A 14,638-nucleotide genomic window follows, 5' to 3' on the forward strand; every position below is an offset into this window, starting at 1 on the left:
GTCTATAGCAAGCTGGAGGAGGGCACTGGGAAGGAGTTCTGGAATTGTAATTGTCCATTTAATGGAAGCAGGGCAGTGGGGGGTGGGGATTTACTTCCATAATCCAGAAGAGGAGGCTTGTGCCATAATTCTGAAAGGCTTTGAATACAGACTGGGCTACATACGATTTGCTTCACACGTAGGGTTAAGAAAAAGCCAGCCTGCTTTTTCAGAAGCTTATAAGAGAAATATAAAATAAAAACTCGAATAATATTGAGCTGATTGCTAAGAGGGAGCTGATTTCCTGGAAGCTAGTGCTAAGGACCAAGGAGGTGAGCAGTTGGGATGCTAATGCTCCTTCCCAGATGGAGCTGATGGCTGGTGGTTTTCTATTATTGCATCCAGGAGCAGGAGGCCCCTTATTGTAAACTACCTAGAAAGCATTCATGCTCTTAACTGCTCAATTAGGATACTTTACATTCATGATGAATGGAATGGATCCCTCTCCCTGATTTAGTCCGAGAGTGCCTCCATCAAACGCAGATGTGAAGAGTTCTTTTGGCTGTGAGAGCTCTGTGTCCTCATCACCCTAATGTCTGAACCTGCAGCTCAGAGCCTGGCCCAGGTCGGCAATAGCATTAAGTATCCTGCAGTTCCTTCCCATCTCTCTCCCATCCATGGACAGAACAAATCCGAACTTGCAGAGAATTTGGAATAGACACTGAGAGGAAACTCCTGACAATAAGAAATGCGAAATTCTAAGTGAAGGATCCCCAGATCCATAGAATCCCACTTCAGGTGGCTATTTAGACGTTGCCTAAGGTAGAATGGAGACAGGCTGCAGGCCCCAGGACTGTTAAAATATCTCCTACCCTTGAAATTCCTCCACAACAGAATGTCCTTTCGTTGTTCCTGTCTTGTCTTATTTTGTTCAAGGGTGGGTACCCTTTTCTTTTTCTATTGGATATCATTCAGCTATAAGGGGAGAAGGAAATTGGTGGCCATAGAAATAAAAAGTGAAACAAATAAGGATGCAGAAAGGCTAGTTAAAGGAAATACAAAGTGTTTCACTTGTCCTCCCGTTACAACTTGAACTCAAAACCAGAAGCAACGCAAAGCAAGCAACAAACTACTGAAAATAAGCTTCTGTTCCATGCTATGGGTAGACTGGATGCAGAGGAGCAGAGAAGGATAAAAAGCAAATAGATGTAACATTAAACAAAAAATAAAGACACAGGAAGAGACAAAGTATTAACATACAGAACCAAGAAGACATGAGCCCGGACAGGCTCAGGAGATACAGAGGACACCAACAAGTTTTCATGGGATATTATCTGCCCTCTTGTGGTCCTCTGGGACATTGCAGTTGGCCAATGGCATCTAATCCAGTGTTAAATTTTCACATTTGTAGACAAATGTTAAAATTTTTCATGAGATGAACAAAATCATATCCAGAATAGAACTACTGGGAAAAAGCTGGTGGCTGGCCTCTGTTGTGGGATCTACAGAGCAGCATACTTATTAGCAGTAGGAACTAGGACACCTAAGATCCAGTTTGGGCTCCAATGTTAGCTATATTCTTGAACAAGCTACTAGGCTTCCTTTTGCCTTCATTTTTTGAACTTTCATATTCATGAACAAATGCAATTTTTCTAATTCATATTTCTGCAAAGAAGCTGTCTAGTATATGAAAAAAAAAATAATGGTCTATGAGAAAGTTCCCCATACTACCTCAACTATCTAAGATAGTCTCATGTCCAGCACAGGAAATGGGGAGGTCTGCATGAGTGTGTGCGGGACCCAGAGGTTGATGCTTTCTGAGATGGAGATGTGGAGCTGATGGAGTTTCCCTCTGCGATGGCTTGAATATAATTTGTCCCTTCTGAAATTCATGTTGAAATTTAATTCTCCTTATGAGATATTAAGAGAATTAATAATCATTAATATCATAATAATAATTAATATCCCTTCATAAGAGGCGATTAGGGCCCTGCCCCCATGAGTGGATTAACAATTAGTGAGATTAATGGATTAATGCATTAGTAGGTTATGGGTTCTTGAGCGTGGGTCTCTATACAAGCCCATTTGGCTAGGTCTCACGTATGCTCCCTGTCTTACCTGCACTGTCTCAGGACTCTGCCAGCAAGGTCATTACCAGATGTAGCCCCTTGAACTTGGACCATAACTGTGAACCCAAATAAGCATCTTTTCGACATAACTTACCCAGTCTGGTATTGCGTTATTAGTGACAGAAACAGATTAAGACTCCAATCTGGCTATCTTCCCATCTTTACTCTCTTTTCTCCAGGCTCCTGGGATGGCTTCCTCCAGGGTCTTCCTGTGGGCACTCTGCCTTTCTCTGGGGCTTTCTCCACTCCAGCAGGAGCAATCTTCTGAGGCATACATGAGCTCACATCATTCCAGTGTCATTTCTTTAGGTGACTTCCCACTGCTCTCAAAACCAAAGCTGAACTTCTTTCTACATTTGCAGGACCTGCTGCTTACCTGTGCTGCTTACCTCTGCAGCCTTACCTGCTGCTTGCCTGCTGTCACATCCCCCCAGCCTTGCCAGCCTCTCGGCTTCTTAAACATGACCGATTTTTGCTTGTCTGTACAGTTGAGCTTGCCTTTGCCTCTTGGATCTGCTTCGCTAAGTCCTCTCCTTAGGTCTCAGTTCAATGGCTCCCTGAGGCCACCTTCCCTGAGCACCCTGAAAATAGCTCCCTCAGCTGTCCCTACTTGCGCCTGCACACCACTTATCACTTTGTTTATTTGTTCCTTCCCCCCCCTTCTTCTTCTTCTTCTTTTTTTTTTTTTTGACTCTGCCTTCTTAACTAGACTAAATTCTATGAAGAAAGGGTAACAATTTGGGGTGAATATTTTGGGTTTTTTGTGGGTTCTTATTCACTGTTAGAGCCCCAGTGCCTTTACACTGTGAGTGGCCCATCTAGGGACTAGAATTTTCATTAAGTGAATAGATGAATGAATGGATGAATGAAGTGAAATTTGCAATATTGGAGGAACCAAAAAAAGTGACATTTCACAAGTCTGAGAACAGTGGAGCAGGGTGCAGAGGGGGATGTATTTTGGCAAAGGATGTACAAAATCGTGAAAATGTGCCAGATTTGAGAGGGAGGCTTGTGAAGTAATCACAGCCACGAAGCCCAAACAGTCAGAGAAATTAAGACACTTGGGGCACCCTCACACCAGACCATGGAACAAATGGGGTAGAAATTCTACTGCAGGTTCTGTGGTTATACTACATTGAGAATGGGAGGGGGGGAGACAAGAGGAGGGAGGAGAACTGAACTGTCAGACGCAAAGCAATTAAGTCCATCAGAACGGAACAACCGCTAAGGAAGGTGAATCTCTTGGCTTATAAACCACATTGCTCCTCCGAGCTTTGGATATGCAAATGACTTTGCTGTCAGGCAGCTCGGGAGGAGGGAACTGCCTCCTTCTCTACCCAAAGCCTGGCATCTGCTCGCAGTCTCATCGCCACGCTCTAGGTGTAATTAACCTGAGAGATGGCATGCCCTTGAGATGGCTGTCAAAAATCCCTTCCCAAAAGGCTGTCACGCCCTCTAGGGAATCAGCAAAGGAGGAAGGGGGAAGCCCAGCATTTCCATCCTAGCAGGGAAGCTCCAGAGGGAGGTGTCATCTGTTGTAGGTGCCCAGACACAGGCTGTCAGGCAAGGGCAGGCATGCAGTGACTGTCTGTACATTTAATTAAGGACTAGAAAGAGCCCTACTAGGAGTCTGGGGTTCCTCCTTCCTGCCCGGCCTCTGCCTGGTCTGGTAGATTAGGCCCAATTAACCTCTCTGAGCTTGTTTCCTTACCTCTAAAGGCAGACTGACACTCCCTAAGGTCCCTCTGAATCTTACTATATGGATCAAGAAAAGGAAACTAGAAAGAGTCTCTGGAAATGTATCAGCAACACTGCTATCACACTCTGTGGGCCCCAGAGTATCCAAGGTGGAGAATTCAGAATTAGAGACTGGAAAGAATATGTCTTAGACACAGCAGTTGTTCTCGAGGGACCCAGAGTCCAAGATAACCCGGAGATGATGCCATGGAGTCCTAAGGGACTTGAGTTGAACCTGAGAACCACAGAGTCACACCACTTGGGCCCTTTTAAAATCATTGCCATTTTGTGCCTATATTTCATAGCAAAACTTCAGCTGACTATTGAAAGGAAGGGAAGGAGGGTGGGGCACTCTGACCTGAGAGGCAGAAGTGGTGTTGCCAAGTTATAATCCCAATGGCTTGGGAGGCTGAGGTAGGAGGATTGCAAGTTCAAGACCAGCCTCAGCAATTTAGTAAGGCCCAAAGCAACCTAGGTGAGACCCTGTCTCAAAATAAAAAATAAAAAAGGTCTGGGGATGTAGCTCAGTGGTAAATTGCCCTTGGTAACCCTAGTACACCCCTCCCTACAAAAAGAGGTAGAATTTGGTCATCTTTGGATGTTGGTAACATCCAAAGATGTTTTGCTTAATTATGCCCCTCCTTCTCCCTCCAAAATTAAGAAAGCTAAAAGTAGTTCACAAGAATACCAGAATCAGGACTCAGGAATGACAGGGCCAGGGGAACTCTGGAAAGTGGGTGGCAGGAACTAAGGAGTAGTTTCCATTCAAGGTCACCCTGGGCTGCCGCAGACGATGGTTGGCTTTGCCTCTCACCACATCATCTTTAAGTCCCAACTCCAGAAGGAGAGAATCTGGTTGTTTCCATCTGAATCCTGCACTCCCTGCTTTGGCAGAGCATGAGGCCCTTGCATTAATGCTCTGCTGTGAACTGAATTGTTTTCCCCAAATTCATAGGTTCAAAGCCAAACCCTCAGTTGGAGACAGGGCCTACAGGGAGGTAATTAGGTTAACTGAGGTCATAAGGAGTGGGACTTTGACATGACAGGATTCGTCTTCATAAGAAGAGACATCAGAAGGCATGCTTTCTCCCCCTCCCTCTGTCTCTCTTTAGCCCCTTCTTTCCTCCCTCCTTCCCTCTCCTCTACCTTCCCCCTGCAAAGTGAAGATACATCCAGGAAGAGATTCTTACCAGAAACGAAATCTGACCTTGGACTTCCCTGCCCCCAGAAAATAAATTTCTCTTGATTAAGCTGTCTGTTCTATGGTATTTTGTTACAGCAACCTGAGATAATAGAGGTGCCATATGAACCAGCAGCTGATCTGGGTTTATTCCCTCACTTATGAAACAAGGCCATAGAGAACCCTTTAGGCTGGGGGTGTGGTTCAGTGGTAGGGCGCTTGCCTAGTATGCGTGAGGCTAAGTTCCATCTCAGAACCACCAAAAACTAAATAAATTTTTAAAAATAATAAAGCCCCTTCTAGCTTTAAAATTCAATGTATCCACTTATCTGTGAATCGTCTATCAATGCACCTGTGTTTACTGGTCAGCTTACTCCTGAGCCTCTCTCAATAGGAATGGACTGCTCTTACGAATGCAGATAAAATACAGAACACCCGGTTAAATTTGAATTTCAGATGAACAATGGATCCTTTTTTAGTATACACATGTCCCATGCAAAATGTGGGACAAATATTTGGGACATTTGCTAAATATGGCAGTTCTAGCTATTTGACTTCTATTCTCCAAATACTGTAACCCGAGGAAGGGACATAACTGAACTTATCTCTAGATTCTCTTACAATAGTGTCTGCTACATTTTGGGATTTACAGACTGAACGTAATTGGATTTTTTTTTAAAGAAGGGAAAACAACTTTCTATTTTGCCAGAAAAAGATGCTTATAAAACCATTAGCACTTTGCTAAAGAAAAGCCAGTTGAACATTAAAAACTACAAAACAAACTAAAGATTTTATATTTAATAATAATAATTTAGCTTTACAAAACATTCACTATAGGTCCTTTGGTTCCTCAGTTTCTAAGACAACCGGGTCAAACTTCAGATCAGATTGGCACTATCCAGCTGACTGATGTTTGTGAGCTTTGGGCATACACTTGCAGGGCTTGTTTGATTGCTTGACTTTGTGTGATGCTGGGGGAACTGAACCCAGGGGCCCACACATGCTAGGCAAATGCTCCACCACTGAGCTATGAACACAGATGACTTCTTGATTCTTTTGCTTTAGCTTCCAGGAAACTCAGAGTTAAATTGGAACTCAATGTACAACCATAAAATACCTTTTTGGGGGGTTAGGGGTACTAGGGATTGAACCCAGGGGTGCTTAAGCACTGAGCCGTATCCCCAACTTTTTATATTTTATTATTATTGTTGTTGTTTATTTTGAGACAGGGTCTTGCTAAAGTTGCTTAGGATCTTGCTAATTTTCTGAGGCTGGACTCAAACTTGCAATCCTCCTGCCTCAGCCTACTGAGTCACTGGAATTATAGGAGTGCACGACTACACCTAGCTCAATATAAATTACCTTAAGAATTTCTGAAAAGGAAATTTTTCTGTATAAAAAATTTAATTACTGAGGTTTATGATTTTATTTTATTTTGTTGTGGTACTGGGGATTGAACCCAGGGCTTTGTGCATACCAGGCAAACACTCTACCAACTGAACTATATCCCCAGCCTAGAAATTTTTTTAAAAAAAGCTTTGCACACAGTGCAATCTCAGCAAATAAAGCTGTTAATGAAGTAAAAAATGTGAATGTTGAGTATGGGCTTATTACTTCTGAAGATGATTTTTATACTGAATTATTTTTAAAAACTATTTTTATTAGTTATTGATGGACCTTTATTTATTTATTTGTTTATATGTGGTGCTGAGAATCGAAACCAGTGCCTCACACATGCTAGGTAAGTGCTCTACAACTGAGCCACAACCCCAGACCTATACTGAATTCTTAGAGGTATAAATGTAATCACAATTTTAGTTCAATTCCAAACTTACCAAATTGGATTTCTGGGGGTACGATCCTTGAATTTATAGAAATTCTAGCATCAAATATTAGGATCCACTGATCTCATGTCCTCTTAGCATGTACCAGAGGGCATATTTTATAGGTGAGACAACTGAGGTCCAGGAGAATGAGCACATTGTCCTATGAATCAGTGACAGGCATGGGTAAAGTGCACAGCACTGTTTTTTAGCAAATGAACTGATTCTGTTGGGGGCAGGAAGGGCAGTGACGGGTCGGGAGCTCATTGTTTAGTTTCTAGTCACACTTTATAGCAGGAAATGAATGATGGGTGTAGAGAAATGAAAGATCTAAGATTTATATTGAAAAATAGCAACACCCCTCTCTCATTGATTCTGGGATTTCACAGTTCACTAAGCATTTTCCCAATATTACCGTACTTCAAATCCAACTCTTACAATAAGGAGATTTAACTATGTGGTATTGTTTTCTACCTTTTTTTCCCCCTGGTACTGAGAGCTTGAACCCAAGGTGCTTTACTGCTGAGTTGCATACCAGTCCTGAGTTGCTGGGATTACAGGCATGCCATTGCACCTGGCTTCTTTTCAAATAAGAAATGAAGTCACAGTCACTGTTTATAGGACCAAAAAAAAAAAAAAAAGAGTTGATAGCCAGGCACAGTGGTGCACATCTGTAATCCCAGCAACTCCAGAGGCTGAGGCAGGAGGAACACAAGATTACGAAATTAAGGCCAGCCTCAGCAATTTAACAGGACCCTAGGCAAGTTAGTGAGACCCTGTCTCAAAATAAAAATAAAAAAGGGCTGAGGATATGGCTCAGTGGTTTAAAAAAAGAAAAAAGCAAAACTGAAATTTGAATGCTCTCTCCTCTAGAACCATAGGATAGACCAGTGTCTTTGTCATTTAAAAAAAATGATTGTTTCAAGTCACACAAATTCTACATGATTATCAAAGAAAATTCAAATAATTCAGAAACAATATAGCTTAAAAGGCTGTTACCTACATTACCCTGATGTTGAATAGCTTGGTGAGCTTTTGCATTTCCTTTTCACACACCTTTTTTTCATGTTTACATGCATTTATAAGGAAGGGGATTTTTTTTTTTTACTTTTCTTTTTTTAATGGAACAAACTGCACACATTGCTGTTTACATATTGCTATGCTTCTTCTTCCTCTTTTTTTAAAGTATATTTTTCAAATCCTTAAGTAGAGATCTATTTCTTTGTTTTAAATGAGCAATGTCTGAATACAGAATCAAAGCAATTTTTACCAGTACATAAACGAGAGAATAAGATACCACCATTAGTAATAATGGAGTTGACTGCAGAAGGGAAAAGGTGTTTGTGCTCAGAAATGGGGTAAACTAACTCTGAGAGTGTCCAATAAAAGCAGGGGCTTTGGAATTAGAATCACAAACTAGCCTAATAAAGCTTTGAGAAAGTTTTGGGATAGCTCTGGTTCCGTTTTCCCTATCTGTAAAATGAGGATAAGAATAATCTGTGTTCCATAAATTGTAGTATGGATTAAATGAGATAGTCCATATTAATGTTCAACACTATGACTGATGATGACAATGATGACAACATAACAATGATAACGGCAATGCTAATTCGCCTTTGGTCCAGGAAGGTGGGGGCTGGAGCAGCGGTGGGACTTAAATTGCTAGGATTGCAATACTAGGAATAGACGTTCCGAGAGATACTTTTGTTAAGAGATACCAAATCACTTTGGCTGTCTGGAATGCCCTCCGGAAACAGCTCTAACAGCGAAACTCCAGCTTTGGAAACCCCAACATCCCAGGTTTCCAGGATCCTGAGCTGTTTAGCTTTTTGAAAAACTGAGAACTAGGCCCCGCCCCTGACGTTGCGACTCTTCTACTTCTCGCCAGGCTCCTGGATGAACTACAAATCCCAGAAGACCACGCAGCACCCGTCTTATCATTCCCACTATCTGAAGCAGAACTGCAGCCGCATTGCCCGCTGGGAAGAGTAGTTCGGTCGTAATCAAGTCCTCAGGCCTGGGCGCTGCAACAAGGCGGCTGAACTGGCAGCGCTTGAGTTCTCGTTCCTCTAACCGTCCAGCCAGAGAGTAAACTGCCTTGGGAGGGCTCTGAAGACGCGCTTAGGCCTCGGGGTCCGCTGCGAAAGCGGCTAGTGTTCTAGGCCTCACTAGGTGAGAGGGAGCGCGGGGAGGAGGGCGACGGAGGCGGACGAGACCAAAAGTCAGTCTGGGGGAGGGAAGGGACCAAGGGGACGGGAAAACCCAAGTGGAAAAATAGGAGCGGGTGGGGCGAAGGCGCGCCTCGGCCGAGGGCCTATGTAGTGGTATGTCTTTATGGTTTGGGGCTACTCAGTGGGACTTCTCATCTCAGGGCCTCACCTCTCGGGTCCAGCGAGGCAATGAACTCATCAGACCTTGGACCTGGGGAGTTTGGAAGTGCAGGAGAGCCCTGGTTGGAAAGTTAGGCAGGGGGTGTTCCCCAGGAAGACTGAGAGCTGCCGTGCCCTGGGAACGAAGTCTTCTTAATCCTTCCTAAATGTTGGTGGTTGAAGGAAGTGTAACGTCTCAGAGGGTCGATGTTTTGGGGGGCTCTGGTTAAAGGGAGCCCCATCAGGGAAGGAAACCTTTGAGCCCTCCAGCTCCTCTCAGAGGCCTAACTGTGCTACTCAAGTACTCTTGACGTCAGCTTAGGAGCACTGCATGGCTTACACTGCGTGGAAGCTGGAGAAATGGGTGTCCTGCTCCTTGGTTCCAGAATATTGTAAAATTGGCCCAGCTCGTAGGAAAATGTGGAGGGTAAATTCTGAGCACAAATGTATAGGACGATCCTTCTTGGTAATAAATGCCTGTATCTTTTGAGTATGTCATGGAAAACATTCAGAACTGAACTGTACTCTGAATTTGCAATGGGTTGTGGCTAGTGAGATTACTGTTGAATTTCACTCTTTTTACATCTTTAAAAAAATTTTTTTTTAGTTGTATATGGACTCAATGCCTTTATTTGTTTTTATGTGGTGCTAGGATCGAACCCAGAGCCTCACACTTGCAAGACAAGTGCTCTACCACTGAGTTACAACTCCAGCCCCTTTTCTTTACATCTTTATGTGCCATCTGGATTTTGCAAAATGAGCATTACTTTTTTTCTTATTTCTCTGAGAGAGTCACTTGGCTTTTGCATTTGAAAGTCAGACACTAATACCCGTGGCTCTGTCTTGCGCTCAGTCATGTACAGATAGATTCACCAGGGATGATAATAGAATTGAATGCAAAGGGAAAGTTAGTGTGTATGGTGTATGTGAGACTAATGCTCTTTTCCTTCTTCCAGGCTGGAAAGAGACTATTAGAAAGTGTCACACCATGGTATGTGGTTGTTTGGTCTATTTCTGTCGAATCCATTATCCTTTCTAGTTTAAAATGTCACCTTTCTCATTATCTGATGGATTTAGGTTACACAGAAGAACTTTCTTGGGATCTGATAACTGGCTGGGAATGGGAATGAGAATGAGAAAAATATTGCAATTGAAATACCTTTTTAGCTTTGTGCTTGCTTTGTCATCAGGATCATTATATTTGCATATGCTACCTACTACCTGCATGTGTGTGTGCACTTTTTTTAAACTGTAAAGGAAATTTTAATATACAGTTTAGTTGTGCTTTTATGCATTTCCCGAGACAAAAGCTTGTTAAAGTAAAGGTTTGGAGTATGCCACACTTAATGTTTATTTCAATCTTTTTCTTTGACAGCTTTTGCCAATTTTTCAATTAAAGGTCAACATTACTGCATAAGCATTTCCCTGTTAAAATGTCCTTGACCCTTACAGAGGAGCAGAGGAAAAAGATTGAAGAAAATCGACAAAAGGCTCTGGCTCGTAGAGCCGAGAAGTTAACAGCAGAACAGCCCACAAGCACAGCCTTGAGCTCCTCTCTTGCTGCCAACCCTTCCCAGTCCAAGCAAGGCTATTCCCAAAATCTCCCAAAAGAGCCTTCTAAGAAAGTGAACGATGGTGTCATTTTCAAGCAACAGAATCTCAGTAATTCATCTCAGGGTCACCAAAGACCTCATCATTCCCACCATTTTCAGCTCAGTACACCCGAGCAGGCAACGGGGATATGGAAGAGCCAAGAAAAGAAGTCCACAGCCTGCCCAAGCCACAGCCCACCAAGGCAAAAGACTCTTGCTGAACTCTCTCCACCTTTGGCACAGAGTCCTCCAAATGTCCATAACCAGTTCCTCTTGAGCTATAAGTTAGATCAAGGTCATCCTCAGACTTCACATAAGATCGAATCAACATCCCTTGCTAACACAGCTCATGAGCCTTTGGTCAAAGCAAAGAGTTCCCAGGAGACACCAGCTTCTTCCTCTGGACAGCCTCCCTGGGATCCTAAATTAGAGGCCAAGGCAGTGAAAACTTCCACTTCAGGGCAGAGGATGTCTGATATCCATCATGGCTCAGGGGGTGTGACATCCAGGACTGAAGGAAGTTTCCAACAGAAATTGGGGACCTCACTCCAAAAAGCAGTTAGCTCTACACAGGGAAAATGCATAAGGGATGGAGATCGTTTCCGGGTGCAGATCGGCTATAATAAGCAGCTCCTCGCAGTGTTTAAGAGTCTGCCCAGCAGAAGTTATGGTAATGAGTCCTTTGTTCTGCAGATGTTTTTCCTATTTTTAGAGTCTCTTCTAATCTAACAGTTTCTCATAAATATTAAGAGTGCATTGGCACATTCTGTCCATCCAGTTATTAAAACGTATTCTATTTTATAATAGACATTGCCTCAGACAGCTGCCAAACTGAGGATCTACTGCATGGCCATAGGAAGAATAGCTGAATATTTACCAAGAAGCCAGTTTCTTTGCCAGGTGTTTTGCATGTATTGCAGGATTTAAGCCTAAAAACTTTTGTTTAAAAAAATGTAGATTTCCCCCACATTTTAAAATCAATGGGACTGCTAGGTTGATTGATCTGGAGGGGAGAGCCGGACGTGGCTAGCTTGGCCACACTTCAGCACGACTGGTCTAAATGTTGCTTTACCTGACTTGCACTAGGATTCAGAGAAATTGAGTTCTCATCTTAACTGCCCTCAGCCTTCTTAAGTAAGGCCCATAACTTTCCAGGCCTGAGGTGAAACAAAATAATTACCTTTATTTGCTACTTCTGTAGAGATTTTGTAAATCAGAAGGGGCTTGTGGGTCAACTATGTTGACCTTGGCATTTATTCAGAAAATAAACTTTTTTTTGTGGTGCTGGGCATGGAATCCAGGGCCTTGTACATACGAGGCAAGCACTCTACTAACTGGCTTTATCCCCAGCCCTAGAAAACAAACTTTTATTAAGTGTTCAAGTACAAATTAAGAGTCATCAGCCTTCTGTTTTATTTCAGATCCTGCCACCAAGACGTGGGACTTTAACATGTCTGACTACAGTGCTTTGAGTAAGTGAGTACATCTTTGTCCCCTCTGGAGGGCCATCCTAGCACCAAAAGGTCTAGCTCCTGGTGTGCATCTCCTCATTCTCCTTCCACTATGGCCAACCTAAGGAGGTGGCTCCTTGAGCAAACGTCATTGCTTATGTTAATAAGAGCTAGCACTTTTTTTTTTTTTCTTTTTTGTCACCGAGGATGGGCACTTTACCATGGAGATACTTTCCCAGTCCCTTGTATAATTTATTTAGAGGCAGGTTCTCACTAAATTGTTGAGACTGGCCTCAAGCTTTCAATCCTTCTGCCTCAGCCTCCCAAGTCACTGGAATTCTAGGTATGGGCCACCACAGTCAGCTAAAAGCTATCATTTTATGGTCTCTTCTATGCATTAAGCTGTTGTAAGCTCCTAAGTTATGCTAACTCCTTATAACAGCCATTTTATGGATGGGGAAACGGTTCCAGAAAGGCTGAGTAACTAATACAGGGTCACACAGCCTACAAGTTACCTTTGAGATTCATGCCATAGAGTGCATGTTTCCACTGGATAGTGCCAGTGACAGGCAGTATGCTGTGCCCTGCTCCTAGAAAGGTCACCGTTTAGCACATAGCCCCAGATCCCATAGTACTCTGGCTAGAGAGGTGCTGGGAAGGGTTGCCCTGGCAGGAGCCAGTCAATGTTATGTCTGCTTGTTGTTAGCCCCTGGATACACCATTCTCTTTGGAGCATTTGTTGACTGTCCTATGTGAAAGTTTTTGTCCCCTCTTCCTGGCCCCCTAGCCTATTCTTCTGTCAATGAAACAGCCCCAGGTCCTTTCATCTCTTATTTTACTCATCCTTCCTAGCATCCATTTCTATACCTGTTCTTTCCCCTGCCCAGCTCAAAAAAGGGAAAGATAGCATACATGCTCAGATCACTTCTGTGTGGATTTGGGGCATGAGGCAGAATTCTTTGAGGTCAGCAGTACAGTTTCTAGAATTTCCTGCTCTCTCCTGGCCTTGGCTACTTGTCTTGTTCTTATGTTTTGGTAACCTCTGGTGCATTAGTTTTCTAGGGCTGTCTTAACACAGATGGGGTAAGGATGAAGGGTTTGCACCAGAAGTATATTTCCTCACAATCTGAGAGGAAAGAGGTTTGAGATCAGGTGTGTGCAGAGTTGGTTTCTTCAGAGGCCTCTCCTTGACTTGCAGATGGACAGTTCTCTCTGTGTCCTCCCATGGCCAAATCTCTGGGGTCTTTCTTCTTAAAAGGATACCAGTCATACTGGATTAGGGCCCACCCTAATGACCTCATGTAACTTTAATTTTTTTTTTTTTAAAGAGAGAGAGAGAGAATTTTTAAATTTTATTTATTTATTTTTTTTTTTAGTTTTCGGCAGACACAACATCTTTGTTTGTATGTGGTGCTGAGGATCGAACCTGGGCCGCACGCATGCCAGGCGAGCGTGCTACCGCTTGAGCCATATCCCCAGCCCTCATGTAACTTTAAAGGCTATATCTCACAGTCATATTCTGAAGTACTTGGAATTAGGATCCAGCATGAATTTTGGAGGGTCATAATTCAGCCCATGACACAGCTGGTAGGAAGCCCTCTTTTTAATCCATTTTTGTACCATATTGGAAGGAGACCCACTGCTCTGGGCTAAGATTGTTGGTCTTGCCAGTTGTGGAGCACATCTCCCAATGATTTGGGAGACTAATAAGACAGAAGGATTGCAAGTTTGAGGCCAGCCTCAGCAACTAGTGAGGCCCTCAGCTACTTAGTGAGACCCTATCACAAAATTAAAAATTAAAAAAAAAAAAGGGCTGGTCCCCCCTTCCCCCCAAAAAAGATTGCTGGTCTTGACATCCTGGTATTTTCATAGTTGCTCTTTTGAAACCAGTGATTCCCGCTGCATCAGGTTTCGTTTCTTTTTTTTTTTTTTTCACTTCTGTTTTCTGACCACGATGCTTGGTGAGAGATGACTCTGCTTTTGCAAATTCATTAGACTTTCTGTGTGGTATGGTTGCTTTTTGTCATGTTCCACGTATTTTTGTTGCATTTTTGCAGTACTGGGGATTGAATCCAGAGAAGCTCTATCACTGAGCCACATTTTTTATTTGGAGACAGGGTTGCTAAGTTGCCGAGGCTGGCCTTGAACCTGTAATCCTCCTGCCTCACCTTCTGGAATTATCATCTATTTTTTGAAAACAGTTTATTGGGCCCAAAATTCACTATGTAGCATTTAGGTAAAGTTTACTGAATTATTTGGCATTTCTGCCTTGAAATCTTTGTCATGGTATTTCTAATTTTCATATAGTTCATGATTGTTCTGTCATTTTAATAGACAGATTTTTTTTTTTTTTTTTAAGTACTTGGGATCAAATCCCT

At 42.9% G+C, this 14,638-nt stretch overlaps 1 protein-coding gene and 1 non-coding gene across 5 annotated transcripts in view; one reads left to right on the forward strand and one right to left on the reverse strand.

The window, feature by feature from the left end:
* Positions 1–6,463: 6,463 nt before the first annotated feature.
* Positions 6,464–6,537, reverse strand: Trnat-ggu. Its single transcript has one exon. It is a non-coding gene; the product is annotated as a tRNA-Thr (tRNA).
* A 2,288-nt stretch (positions 6,538–8,825) lies between these two features.
* The window catches only part of Smarcal1 (SWI/SNF related, matrix associated, actin dependent regulator of chromatin, subfamily a like 1), a 59,486-nt gene continuing 53,673 nt past the window's right edge, over positions 8,826–14,638 (forward strand). The window contains exons 1-4 of one of the 4 annotated variants that reach the window (XM_048808526.1): positions 8,826–9,020; positions 10,174–10,208; positions 10,593–11,479; positions 12,231–12,281. In XM_048808526.1, coding sequence (XP_048664483.1) covers positions 10,651–11,479; positions 12,231–12,281 — 880 coding nt within the window. In that variant the 5' untranslated portion in view covers positions 8,826–9,020; positions 10,174–10,208; positions 10,593–10,650. Of the gene's footprint in view, positions 9,021–9,088; positions 9,173–10,173; positions 10,209–10,592; positions 11,480–12,230; positions 12,282–14,638 lie in introns of those variants that run through there. The other 3 variants (XM_015481352.2, XM_015481353.2, XM_048808525.1) reach the window with 3 other exon arrangements.

Source organism: Marmota marmota, unplaced genomic scaffold, assembly GCF_001458135.2.
Source record: "Marmota marmota marmota unplaced genomic scaffold, marMar, whole genome shotgun sequence".
NCBI classification, from domain to species: Eukaryota; Metazoa; Chordata; class Mammalia; order Rodentia; family Sciuridae; genus Marmota; species Marmota marmota.